This window comes from Macaca mulatta, chromosome X (assembly GCF_049350105.2).
Source record: "Macaca mulatta isolate MMU2019108-1 chromosome X, T2T-MMU8v2.0, whole genome shotgun sequence".
In the NCBI taxonomy this organism is placed as follows: domain Eukaryota; kingdom Metazoa; phylum Chordata; class Mammalia; order Primates; family Cercopithecidae; genus Macaca; species Macaca mulatta.
In genome coordinates this window covers 142,066,403-142,081,276 of record NC_133426.1, presented here as the reverse complement: position 1 = coordinate 142,081,276, position 14,874 = coordinate 142,066,403, and the positions used below count along the sequence as shown (strand labels likewise).

At 36.4% G+C, this 14,874-nt stretch overlaps 1 protein-coding gene across 12 annotated transcripts in view; it reads right to left on the bottom strand.

The window, feature by feature from the left end:
- Positions 1–14,874, bottom strand: part of INTS6L (integrator complex subunit 6 like) — a 62,807-nt gene that overhangs the window by 7,687 nt on the left and 40,246 nt on the right. For 4 of the 12 annotated variants that reach the window (XM_015128223.3, XM_077987881.1, XM_015128224.3 and 1 more), the window contains exons 10-13: positions 5,366–5,460; positions 4,245–4,355; positions 1,794–2,012; positions 769–892 (exon numbers count right to left, since the gene is read on the bottom strand). In XM_015128223.3, coding sequence (XP_014983709.1) covers positions 769–892; positions 1,794–2,012; positions 4,245–4,355; positions 5,366–5,460 — 549 coding nt within the window. 12 annotated transcript variants of the gene reach the window in all.

The window sequence follows — 14,874 nt, the reverse complement described above, 5'->3', positions numbered from 1 at the left end:
AGAATGGGCTGACCCTACACCACCATCCCAACTCAAATCACCACATATTTTCTGCATTTCAAAGAGTCTAGGCTCTATAGCATTCTCTTATCATCCAGAGAATCTTGGTTAGTAGGTCTTACTCACTGAGAATTTGATTAAATCTGTAGGTTCTCTTCCTAGAAAAGCCCTCTTACACACAAAACTTTGTGTATAATTTCAGGGAATTGGCCGGAATAAGATTTGCTCATTTTAGTAAACAGGTGAGCCTTTTTAAAATAAACAAAATGGAGTAAATGGAATTTGTAAATAGTCACAATTATCCTCGATACCATTAGGTTGATTACTTTCATTTAAATGAGGTATTCTCTACTGAGTTTATCACAGTAGGCTGGGTGTTATAGTGTTTGGGTGTGCAGATTGGGAAATCTCATAGATCTAGGTTCTGCCGCTTTCCAACTGGCTAAACTTGGGCAAACTACTAAAATGCTCACTCTCAGTTTCCATGTCCATGAAGTGGACATAAAAACAGTATCTATTTCCTGGGGTTGTTTGAAGCTTACAATAGCTAAAGCATGGCAAGTGGAGTGTACGTGCTGATTAATGCACACTTGCCCTTAAACTTGAAAAAAAAAAAATGTGCCTGGTAAACAGACATAGGGATTCAGTGAAAACAGGTATTTTATACATTAAAATACTATAAAATAACCTACTCATTATGCAATAAACACCTTCCTGTAAGTCATGCCTGGCATTTTCCAAAAAAAAAGTATTTCACAGTTATTTTACCTTCATCTTGTCCAACAATAAACTTGTGCGTTTTCAGCAGATTGGATCTCATTCTGGTCAGCTGGTCTAAAAGACCTCTACGGGGAATATCATAAGCATTTCTGTATGTCTGAGGTTTCAAATCCTATTTGAAATGAAACAAATAATTTCAGCTATTCCTGAGGCTTTTAATATAGAAATATAATACTTATCTCTCTTAAAATGTTATTGAAGAGCATTATATCAATACAACTGACTACAGCAGAATTTTCCCAGTGGCAAAATTCCACTTGCTAGCCTTGTTCTGCGTTGTAACACACCTACAGGGTATTAAAGCCACAGGACTATCCCTTTTCAAATATTTCATTTAAAACACCAAATCCCCAGATTGATACCTGTGGCCGCCTTGCAGGACCACTGCTTGTACTCTAGATGTATTCATCTGGCAGCCATGGAGGGGAGGTAAGCTGCTGGGATCTCCCCTCAGGAAAGCAATGGCTGATCCTGCAAGGAATGCAGTTAGCAGAGAGCCTCCCGCTGCTGTGGTACCATAGGGTGCTGCAGCACTGAGCTGAGGCCATGCCCTTCCCAGGCTGCCCATGGCCAGTAACAGAGAATGGCAGGGTGTTAGGGCCTGGCCAGCTCTGCCCAGCGTGGTCCTCCTCTATGGGAAATCTTGGTGCTAGAGGTCCCCAGTGGGCTGGCCAAGACTTTCTCCAAGCTACACCAATGTCTGAGCTTCTTCACAGCTAATTCTTCTTCATTTCTCATTCCTCTCATAGGTGATGGGTCAGCTTTGTGGCTTGGAAGCTCTCCCTGCCTACTCCAGCTTCATCTCCCCTTTATCTTTCATGGGTGTTATCCACAAAATAAATCTTATCCATTTAATTCCATATTGATATCTGCTGACAATTCCTAAACTGGTCCATTATTAACTACTAACTCCAAAATAGGATTGTCCATTATTTCAAAATTAAAGGAATATGAAAGACATAAATGTATCAGACAAGTTCAAACAAATACAAACTATTTATGTCACAATTTACCTTGTTTAAGAGCCCAATTTGGAAGCCAGCAAATTCTTTGGTGTTCAATTCTGTCAGCCTAAGCGCAGTTTCCCCTGTGATTTCTTTCAATAGTTTTCTAAAATTTTTATTGTGAGTCAAGGACATGCCACCTCCAGAATGATTTTTCACTTTAATTCCAATTTCCTGGGGAGGTTTCTTCCCCACTGATGCTAGTATTCGTTCTGACTCTAGTTTGGTCTAAAATGAAAGTACACAATGTGTTATAAAAAATCTACATTACCACTGCCATTTTTACTACTTAAGAAAGATAATACTTTCAGAACCCCACAGAACAATTTTCAGTTACAAATCACAGAAAAATGGATAATTAAACATTTTCCTGTGCTTCTCTGCACTACCACAGCAAACAGATAGGGGGCGGGAAAGACAAATAATATGGCTTTTTGTTGTTTGTTTTTGTTTTTTTCTTTCTCGTCTAGTGTCAAAATTATAATAAAATCATGGAGAGAATAAAAACCATGAATAAGAATTTCATTCATAGACATTTAAAAGCACATTTTGTTATGATAAAATCTAGTCTAAGTGAACAGGTTCATTTCAGACTCAGACATAAAGGTTTAAGACTCTGTATTTATATATGTAAACTAGTGCTAAAATTCATCGATTGGCATTATATCTGAAAAAATTGAACTATTTATCTCTAATATTGGACTATCCAAAAAAGGTCTTAGAAGATAATGCTTAATTTAACAGATATTACCAAGTAAATAATTTGTAAAAAGCCTCTTAATAGGCATTGTGATACCATATTGATTAATATTGGGTGAGTGTATTCTAGCAATATATATTTGGCATATTTTGTGTTTTACATAAATCTGAAATGGCTCAAGAAACACCGGTGACCTAGTTATTAAATTAGTAATTTGAGCTATTATAAATTAGCTATGATCTTCTCTTTTTCTCAGAAAGATGGAATTCCACCAATGTTTGGTAAACCTAAAATAATTTTGGATTTCTTGTGGTTTGGTCAGAGATATTTATTAATTTTCCCTAATTATTGGAATTAAGTCTATGCTTATTATCGCTAAAAAATTCTTAAGTCATGAAATATGAGATAAGAGAAAATGAAGCGTCCGTTTCCTTAAATGGTCTTGAAAGCTCATGCATAAAATGATACATGTGCCCCAAAAGGTCCCAGAACTTGCATTAATTAAAATATCTGTACACTATTCTTCCTTGTGGCCATACCTTGGTGACACAGCCTTAAAGGCTTAGGTAAACATCAAATCTTTAAAAAATCGATAGATCAATAGATAAATAAATAAATAACCAAACCAAAACATTTACAACAACCACAAAAAAATCTATTAGCAGAGAGGTAAGGAGGTTAGGGGGATACTTGGTAGATTAGAAATCTGGGGTTGCCCTTACTTTCTTTTGCACTTATAAGCACACTGGACTGGTAGGAGCTGGTAAGCTCCAGACCATACTTAAGTTGTCAGTTCCTAGCAAGGTGTGTCGGCATCCCAATTGTGGAGTCACTTTGGTTCTTTGGTGAAATCTGATGTTTTTCTCACTACTCTCCATTTCCTAAAGGCCAAACTTCCAAACACATCCACCTTGAAGCATTATCACCACTGCGAATGCTACTATTGTCCCCTACCTGGGAATACCTTTGTGCATAAGGTAAGTAAAACTGCTACATTAGTTTGTCATATAACGTAACACATTCATATGGAAGTAAAGCTCTAACTCAGTAGTTCTCAAATATTTCCATCCTACAAGAATGGGCTAAGTAGAGGTGAGAAGTATGATAAGGAACGGTGAGTGGAGGATGAGGTACTAATAGAGAGGGGCAGGCAAGGGACAAGGTGAATAATGGCAAATGAGGAACAGGTGGAGGGTGAGAAGAGAGGAAACTGAGCTCCACTCTTCAGCTCCCCTTGGGGTCTATCACCCTCCAGTGTGAGGAACACTGGTCTCATCTCCCCACTCTCCAGGGGAAAGCATATAGTTCTTTATCCAAGGGCTAGCATGTGAGTATAAGTCCTTCACATGCCTGAAAACTAATCTCAGACGAGTCATTCAATCACACCATGCCTCAGTGTGCTGATCTAAACAGGAGGGATGCTGTAGCCCAGAGTGATCTGAGGAGGAACTAGGTTGAAGATAGACAAAATGTGACCCATGAGAGAAGTCTATTAAGCCTCTGCCCCATATCAACCAGCTTGTGGGTAGGACAAACTGGCAGGCAAAAGGAGAAATGGCACAGCATCAAATGATACTGACAGACCCTTAACTGCAGCTTAATGGTGAAGCTAGAAGCCATAGAGAATCACATTATTACTAATCCATAAAGTGTAGAGATATATACACATTTAATTTGAAAAATTACAGTTACACTAAAGAATAAGGAAATGCACTTCTGAGGGCAAAGGATTTTTGTTTGTTTGTTTTTACCAATACTACCTGTTGGCTGAGTTTTTTAAGGTAAGAGATAACACTGTAACTAAGTCCACAATCTAAATTATCTGATATCAGATTTGGAGCTCCCATCATCCTTAGTGCTTTCTTTAATGGCTATAAGGAAACAAAATACACAACAGTAAGAATAGAATAAATCTTAAAATACTCAAAGTTCAGTTATAAGGGGCAAAGGGACATGATTCATTTCTTAGAAGTCAAGGTGCTGCACATAAAACCAAACATGGAACATTAAAAAGTGGCAATGAAAATAGCAGAGAAGTCAGGAGCAGAAAGTAAAAAAAATCAGAAGAGAGTGGGATAAGAAGAGCAAGTAACAGCAAATTCAAACAAGTAAATTGCATTCAATCTTATTTCCCAAATCATCAAATCATTTCACATTGCATTTTATTGTTTGCCCCATTACTGCCATGGTAAACAGTAACACACCCCAATTTCTCCTCCCAGTGACACCAATGGTACCATTTAAGATTCTGCCTTTTCACCTCTAGAAACTTGGCTTAAAGTTTGTCACATCAACCTCTGAAATGATTTTGGTAATCTTCATTTAGGTTATATCACCAGTTCAAAATCATGAATACTTCACATTATAAAAACCAAAATGAGGTCAAGTCATTTCTTAATCTGTTTAGATTTCACCTCCCACCACCAGTTCCCCAACTTCATGCTGTGTCTAGGACACATTTAAGAGGCAATAGGCAACTGTAATGTCTTCAGATTTTCTTTTTCCAGAGGGAAACCCCATACTGAGAATTTCTAGAGTTAAAAAGGGAAGTTGATGTAATATATGAATCCGGATCTATTTATTCTTAAATTCCAATATTATAATTTCATAAGGTTACTTTTAATAAGAGAAACATAGATGTGTTTTATAAAAATAACCATGGCAGTTAAAGGAATAAAATAGAGAAAACAGTTCTCTTTTGTGCCGCCATGACATCTCCAAACTCTTACACATGATTTGAGAAGACAGTGACAACACAAATATCTGTAAAATAAAAAGATATCTCTCTTATTGCAACAGTAAAAGCTTTTGATCACTAACATTTTTTGTGACAAGAATCATCATTGATACAGTTAATACATATATACACACAAATACATACTAATAGGTAGTACGGAGGCAGAGTTTTTAAGTAGCTGTCAAAAGCCTGTCGCCACTTCAAATTTGGCTTAAGCTTGTGAACTTTAAACAAGTCATCTGTAATAGAAAAATAAAATATTACATCATTCTAGTACTGAGCTCTAAGATATAATCAAGCAACCCACATCTAGAAACTTCAGCTTTTAATGTAGATGAAAATTTCACTGGCGTTTATTTGATTATCTTTTTTAGTGGTTGTATTATTTACCAAAATTATATATAGTATTTTTTCTAAAAAATGAAATAAATTCCTAAGTTACATATTCCTCTTTCATCTGCAATGCTACATGAAATACAATACTAAAACAATGATTTTGATCCACTTGAAATATTTTCCCAACCTCTTACATATTGGTAACTCTAGTAATTTTCACCTCAGGGGCAATCCATGGTCACTGGTTGATGGAATAACATTTATTTCATCTAAACATAGAGGGTGTTATACATTTTGCTGAAAGGTCAAGGTAAGAGACTTTACAAAGTATATATGAACAAAAGCTAAGCCTATAATTTCTAGGCAGTGATGAGCAAGCTCTAAAACTATATTTTGGGCCAGGCGTAGTGGCTCACACCTGTAATTCTAACACTTTGAGAGGCTCAGGTGGATGAATCACTTGAGCCCAGAAGTTTGAGACCAGCCTGGGCAACACAATGAGACCCCCATCTCTATAAAAAAAACAAACGAAAATTAGCCAGGTCTGGTGGCATATGCCTGTAGCTGGGGAGGTTGAGGCAGGAGGATTGCTTGAGCCTAGGAGGTTGAGGCTGCAGTAAGCTGTGATCGTACCATTGCACTCCAGCCTGGGTGACAGAGCAAGATCCTGTCTCAAAAAACATAATAAAATAAAATAAAATAATAAAATAAAAATTTTAATCAGTCTATGCTTTGTTTAGCCATATTTCCCTGCCTCTTCATTTTATTTTTTAATTTCCATGATCACACATTTTGAGCCAAACTTTAGGCCACTCACTGACCTAAAGTCATTGGGTGATACTAAAAGCACTATTAAAAGTAAGTACAGATGTTAGGTTGAAGTTTAAAATTCTGTACAACAACTAAACATATTTCTTGAATACCATGTACTAAAAGTATTTGAACTAAAAATATTTACCTAAGTAGACATTCCCTATCTTTTCACACTTAAATTTAATTATTTTAATAATCTAAATACATTTTTATATACTGCATGAAAATTTCCTTCACATCTCATTATTTCCAAGTGTAAGAAAAAAATATTTTTTCTAATATAATAAAAATATAAAAATTGGAATCCCCAGACATCAACATGAATCTGCCACATATACTATAGGTACCAAAGACACTATAAATTCATGCTTTATTTTGTGTCTTAAGGTTTTATTACTATTTTTTTTTAAAAAATGCTTTACTTACAGAGACAAAACCATCCCTATCCCACATGCATAATTTACTTACAAATAGGGCTATTCTTTGAAATTCTGAATTACTTTAGTTAAGAAAAGTGACATATTTCCTTCCTTTTACAGCTATAATAAATTATTCACTCCTGCTGAAACAAATTTAAATAAATTTACAAAGTCATAAAACATAGGTCTTTTGTTAAAGATTTGAAGATATTTCTGGTTCATTGCAGCAAGTGGAGCCTTTAACGACCATTCATATCCTGACAGAAAGGAATGAGAGACCATGGGTATATCCTGTTATACCATGTCTTTATGTGGAGTCTGTTGGGAATTAGGCAGATTTTGGAAACTAACAGACAAACATAAATACTGGAGAAATTTTTAGATATATAATACTCTTTGTATTTCTAACAATGCCAAGTGCAATGATTCCACCAAGGAGATCGTTTAGGCTAATTATTTTCTGCCAGAGTTTTAAAATGGGGGTCAGGAGAAGAAAGATAATCTTCTGCAGTCTAGATTAAGAGTAGAGAGCTTCTAGTGTGACACTGCCTTAGTCACTACCTCTGTAGCTCAGCAAATTATTTCCATAGGATTAAATACCCATTCACATGGACTCCCTAGGATGGTACAGTAAAGGTGTCATATGAACAATTAGCTGATCAACATTTGAAAGAAGAGGTGATGAGAGTGTAGAATGAATGAAAGTAAAATGATACTGCTAACACCTCAAAAATGACTGGTATTTTCTCTTCCAGTTCCTTTCTCCCCATTTCTTTCTTCAAAGAGAGGGAAGACCTGGGTTTGAGTTCAAGCTCAGCCACATCCTTAGCTCAGTGAGTTTGGAGAAATCGCCTTTGTAAGCCTCCATTTCATCTATAAAATGGGTCAGATGATAATTGCCTTACCACAAGACTATTCTAAGGAACTACATAATATATGTGTGAAAGCCCCATACAAAATGAAAAACAAACAAACCAGTGTAAGCTGTTAAGCACCAGATACATAGTGACTGATACACATCAAAGTATCCTGCTTCTATTCTCTATCCTCCTACCTCTCCCTTTCTTCCTCCTGATCATAACTGGTTTTAATATGGAACTACATTTTATTTTTTACACAAGCCCTCAGTTCTGAATTTAAAAGAACAGGTTGATTGAATGTGGTATATTTAAGAAAAGGAAAAAAAACTTGTTACAAATGCTCTAATTTCTGCAGTTATTAGGTCTCAATAGAAAAATTAATTTCCTAATTGGGAAAGAGTCCTTGCTAACTACAACAATCTGGTGACCTCCTTAATGACATGATTCTGGTAGCTTATTGATACAATTAAGCCTCATTTATCTATTCCAGAAAATGAGATGTTTTATATTTTCTAGTAAGTTTTAGTGCATAAGTAATTAAACTTTCATGACCTTAATTTGATTGAAATCTGGTATTAATAAAAAGAAAACAAGGGACACTATTATGAACAATTACTGTACTATGCAGTAATATAGTGATGCTTCTGGACTTATGAAGTCTGTGTAACTTAACTTGCCCTTTTACTAACTGTCCCTCTCCACTAAAACTGTAAAATTATACAATAACCGTACAGTATATTCTTAGTATAAGAAAGCAGTGCCTTCGAGAGCTACTAAGATAATGTAGATATTAATAACGAAAATAATAACAACATTTATTGAGCACTTATTATTTGCCAGGCAAGTTCTAAACAATTTAACTGTATTAACTCATTTAATTCCAACTAAATCCCTTTGAGGTAAGTAGTATCATCATCCCCATTTCACTAATGAGGAAACTGAGGCATAGAGAGGTTAAGTATCTTGCCCAAGGTCATGAAACTAGCAAGTAGCAGAGCCAGATTCATACCTGGGCAGCTATGACCTCTAGCCCAAACTCTTAACCACTATAGATGTTAAACTACCCAGAGAATTAAGTAATTATGGAAATGTTGAGTTTTTGTTTATTTCAGAAACTCACAAGGAATCCCAAGTTTGGACTTCAGGAGCTCAAGGACCTCCAGCCTCAAAGGGTGTTAAAAACCCTATACTCCTCAGAAAACACAGGTTACAGAAAGGCCTGGAGATGGATATTTGAAGCCAGGGGGCAGAATGGGAACTGAGTCAAGATCGGCATGGACCCTAGCTGAATGTATGGGATTAGGGAACAAGGGAAGAGTCAAAGATGCCTCCAGAGTTTCTGGTGTGGGATGTCTGCATAGACATGGTGATGCCACTAACTAAACTGTGGAGAGAGGAGGAAGAGCATGGTAAGGTAAGAGTTCAGCTTGGCTTGAAGACACTCTTGAAACATCCAGAAGGCTGTTGGGCAACCGAAATAATTTAGGTCATCATGCTCTAGGCAAGGTTGGAGTCTCAGTGTTATAGGCTAAGGAAGACCAGGCACAGATGCCACACATATCTTACTGGTGACAGAAGACACTTCAAACAGAAGAAACACTTGACATTTGAGGAATAGAGTGATACAAACTAAAAGGTGGCCAGGAAGACAGTGTCAGGATTTGACTTGGCAGAGTGCTGAGGAGTTTGGGGATGGGCACCACGTGGCAACTTAAGCAAAGAAGGTTTTAGGCAAAAAAGAACTGAATGCTTGATCACACTATAATCATTCCTCTTAACCATTATGTCATGCCTTCATCTGACCTCTATTACCTGAAAGACGAGCAAAGGCAAAGATGAGAGGATGGGTCTTGCTATTGTAAAGTGCTCTATATCCTGATAGCTACTGGAAGACCAGCTACTCTAGTTAAAGGAATTTTCAGGGAATAATCTAGAAGGCAGGCTGGATTTAGACGAAAGATGGGACCCTATAGCTCAGCCCATAATAGTTGCATAGGACTTTCACCACTGCTCAGTAGTAATGAGGTCACCGCTACCCCTATGGTGTCAGTAGAGGTCAAATGTGGAAGACAATGAAGCATTCCTACCTCTTCCAGCCAGGAAGGTATCATTCTAGGGAGGATCCAGAACTCCCACCCGCACACAACAATAACAAGGAGACCCCTCCCTTTTGGTGTCAATGAAGACCAAGTGGTGAGCCTGAACTTCTACCTGGCATGAATGAGGCAACACCTCCCAATTTCTCCAAAAGAGTGTGAGAGGAAGTAAGTTAAAACAGAAGGTTTAAGTAAGATCCAGAGATTCATAAGAAAATACTGAAAATGTATAGGAAAAAAAAAATCACTTATACCAAGAACCAGGAAGATCTCAAACTTATTATTGTTATTATTATTTTTGAGACAGAGTAGCACTCCATCACCCAGGCTGGAGTGCAGTGGCGTGATTTGGGCTTACTACAACCTCTGCCTCCCAAATGCAAATGAGTGTCGTGCCTCAGACCCCTGAGTAGTGGGAATTACAGGTGTGTACCACCATGCCCGGCTAATTTTTGTATTTTTAGTAAGGACGGGGTTGTACCATGTTGGCCAGGCTAGTCTGGTCTGGAACTCCTAACCTCAAGTGATCCACCTGCCTTGGCCTCCCAAAGTGCTGTGATTAAGGTGTGAGCCACCGCACCTGGCCTCAAAATTAATTTAAAAAGACAATTAAGGGATGTTGACACCAAGATAATAGAGATGTTAAAAATATCCAATTTAAAGCAGCCATCATAAAACATGTTTCAAAAAATAATATGAGCAGGCTCGAAACAAATGAAAACACATGCAAAGAAATAGAAAATAAGAATAGAAGATATAAAGAATAACTAAATGGAAATTTTAGAATTAAAAAAATACAATAACCAAAACAAAAAGCTCAGTAGATAGGCTCAACAACAGAATGCAGGGGACAGAGCAAATAATCAATGAACTAGAAAATAGAACAATGTAAATTACCCAATCTGAATAACAGAGAAAATAGAATGAAAACAATGAACGGAGCCTAACGAACCTATGAAACTACAAGAAAGGATCTAACATTCATGTCAACAGAATCCTGGAAGGAGAAGAGAAAGAAAGTGGGGCTGAGAAAGTACTCAAGGTAATAATGGCTGAAAAGTGGCCAAATTTGGAAGAAGAAATAAACCTACAGATTCAAGAAGCTCAGTGAACCTCAAACAAAATAATCTCAGAGAAATGCATGCCAAGACACATCATAATCAAACTTCCGAAAACTAAAGGCAGAAATAAATCTTGAAAGCAAAGAAAAACAATACCTCACTTACAGAGGAAAAACAATTCGAATTAAAGTAGATTTCTTATTAGAAACCAAAAGAACAGAAGGCAGTTACACAGCATTTTTCTAGTGCTGAAATAACAGTACTGTCAACCAAGAATTCTATACCTAGCAAAAAAAAAATATATATATATATATATACACACACACATATATATATACACACACACACAAATATATATATATTTCAGGAATGAAGGGAAAATCAAGATATTCTCAGATGAAGAGAAACTAAGAGAATTTGTCACTAGCAGACCTATCCTTAAAAAACAGCTAAAGATGTTCTTTAAACAGAAATTAAATATAAAAGAACAAATCTTGAATTATCAGGAAGAAAGAACAGGATATGCCAAAATATGGTTTAAAACAATAGACTTTCATCCTGAGTTTTCTAAATTATGTTTGACAGTTGAAGCGAAAGTTATAACAAGGCCGCATGTGTTTCTAATTGTACATAAAATAGTTCAGATAATTTTAGTATAAATGGAGGAGGGTAAGGGAATATAATGAGAGATAAAGTTTCTATATTCCACTCAAATTAGTAAAATAATGAGAACGAGTAGACTTTGGTAAGTTATGCATATATAACACCTGGAGCAATCACTAAAAAAGCTATCCAAACAAATATACTTGAAAGTACTATAGGTAAAAGAAAATAGAATTCTAAAAAACGTTTAAATAACCCAAAAGATGCCAGTAAAATGAAAACAGAGAAAAGAAAAATAGAACAAAGAGAAAACAATACTATAAGATGGCATACTTAAGCCCTAACATAACAATAATCACATTAAATGCAGATATCTAAATACATCAATTAGAAAACAAAGATTGGCAGAGTGGATTAAAAAACATGACCCAAAAATGTGCTGTCCATAAGAAACTCACTTAAACAAAATAGTTACAGGCAAGTTCAAAGTAAAATGATGGAAAAAGATATATAATGCAAACGTCAAAGAAAAACATTAGTAGCAGATAAAGCAGACTTAAGAGCAAAGAAAATTAGCAAAGATACATTACATAATGATCCATCAAGGAAGAATACACCATGATTCTAAATGTATATGAACCAAGTAAAAGCTGCAAAATAGTTGAAGCAAAAATTGATGGAACTGAAAAAGAAATAGACAAATCCACAATTATAGTTGGAGACTTCAATACCCCTCTCTCAAAAACTGATAGAGCAAATAGACAGAAAATCAACAAGGATATAGCAGAACACCATCAACCAACAGGAATAATTTAACCCTTCTAGAATATCCTACCAAACAACATGAGACCGTACATTATTCTCAAGCACCGCTGGAATATATATTAAGACAGAAAATATCATTTGCCATAAAGCAAATGGCAACATATTTATGAGTAGATATCAAATACAGATGTGTCCTCTGACCATGATGGAATTCAAGCTAGAAACTAGTAACAAAAAGATAATAGGTAAATTTCAAAACACTTGGAAATTGAACAATACACTTCTAAATAATCTATGGGTCAAATAAGTCTCAGGAGAAATCAAAAGACAAAGTAAAGTGAATGAAAATGAAGGACAACATGTAAAATTTGTGGAAATCAGCTAAATTAGTTCTGAGAGAAATTAAAGGCTAAGTACTACTTACAACAGAAAAGAGGAAAAGTATCAAACCAATAATCTAAGATCCCATACCAAGAATCAAAAAAGAAAAGCAAAACAAACTTAAAGGAGAAGAAAGGAAATAAAGAAATCAATGAAATTTTAAAAAGAAAAAAATTGATAAGATTAATGAAACAGCTGGTTCTTTGATGAGATGAATAAAAGTAACAAACATCTAGCAAGGCTAACAAAGACAAAGAAGACATAAGATCCATGTTATCAATACCAAGAATAATATAGGTGATATCACTAAAGACTCTGTACACATCAAAAGGACAATAAGGGATTGCCAAGAATGACTCTACACACACAAATTTCACAACTTAGATGAAATGGACAAATGGACTGATTCCTCAAAAGGACACATAACCACATTTCACTCAATTAAGTACATAATTTGAATAACCCTATAACTATGAAATAAATTGAATTTTAAAATTAATAATTTTAAAACTCCCAACAGGAATGTTTAGAACTAGATAGTTTCACTCAGGAATTCTATCAAATTTACAGAATGATTAATACCAATTATACACAATCTTTCCCAGAAAACAGAATAGGAGAAGCACTTCCCAATTCATTTTATGAAGAGCTTGTATTACCTTGATACTAAAACCAAAGACAACAACAAAAAAGACAACTACAGGCCAATATCTTTCATGAATATAGACACAAAATTACTCAACAAAATATTAGCACATAGAACTCAGTAATATATATGAAAAGAATTATATGCCATGACCAAGTGAGATTTATTTCAGGGATAGAAAGCTGGTTCAATATTTGAAAATTAGTGTAATCCATCATACTTACAGACTAAAGAAGAAAAGTCATATGGTCATATCAAATGATGCAGAAAGAACATTTGAGGCCGGGCCCAGTGGCTCGCGCCTGTAATCTCAGCACTCTGGGAGGCCAAGGCAGATGGATCACCTGAGGTCAGGAGTTCAAGACCATCTTGCCCAATGTGGTGAAACCCCATCTCTGACTGAAATTATAAAAATTAGCAAATCATGGTGGTATACGCCTGTAATCCAGCTACTTGGGAGGCTGAGGCAGGAGAACTGCCTGAACCCAGGAGGTGGAGGTTGCAGTGAACTGAGATCATGCCATTGCACCCCAGCCTGGGCAACACAGCAAGATTCCATCTTAAAAAAAAAAAAAAGAGGCCGGGCGCGGTGGCTCGCGCCTGTAATCCCAGCACTTTGGGAGGCTGAGGCGGGTGGATCAGGAGGTCAGGACATCGAGACCATCCTGGCTAACATGGTGAAACCCCGTCTCTACTAAAAATACAAAAAATTAGCCAGGCGTGGCGGTGGACGCCTGTAGTCCCAGCTACTTGGAAGGCTGAGGCAGGAGAATGGCGTGAACCTAGAAGGTGGAGCTCGCAGTGAGCCGAGATCGAGCCACTGCACTCCAGCCTGGGAAACTGAGCTAGACTCCATTTCAAAAAAAAAAGAAAGAGTGAGCATTTGAGAAGCTCTAACACCTATTTATGATTTTTAAAAACTCGGAAAAATACAAATAGAAGGGGAACTCTTTAACCTTTTTTTTTTTGTGAGATGGAGTTTTGCACTGTCTCCCAGGCTGGAGAGCAGTGGCGTGATCTTGGCTGATTGCAACCTCCACCTCCCGGGTTCGAGCAATTCTCCCGCCTCAGCCTCCCAAGTAGTTGGGACTACAGGTGTGTGCCACCATGCCCAGCTAATTTTTGTAATTTTTAGTAGAGATGAGGTTTTGCCATATTGGTCAGGCTGGTCTTGAACTCCTGATCTCAGGTGATCGGACTGCCTTGGCTTCCCAAAGTGCTGAGATTACAGGCGTGAGCCACCGCACCCAGCCAGAACTCTTCAATTTGATAAAGAAAATCTACAAAAGCATTATGCTTAATTGAAGAATGAATAGTGCATAGTCAAGCACTGATGGAACATACATCTTACCACTGCCATTCAACACAGTGCTGGAAGTTCTCTACAGTACAGTAAGGCAAGAAAAGAAAAGAAAAAGCATAAAGATAAGAATAGAAAAGGTAAAACTGTCTCTATTTGCAGGTGACATAATTGTCTACATTGAAAATTTCAGGGAATCTATAAAACTCTCCTACAACTAATAAGTGAGCTCAGTAAAGTTGCAGGATACAATATTAACATAAAAATCAACCGTATTTGTATATACTAGCAGTGAACATGTAGATACCAACATCAAAAATATAATACCATTTGCAATTACTCAAAAAATGAAGTAGGTATAAATATAACAAAA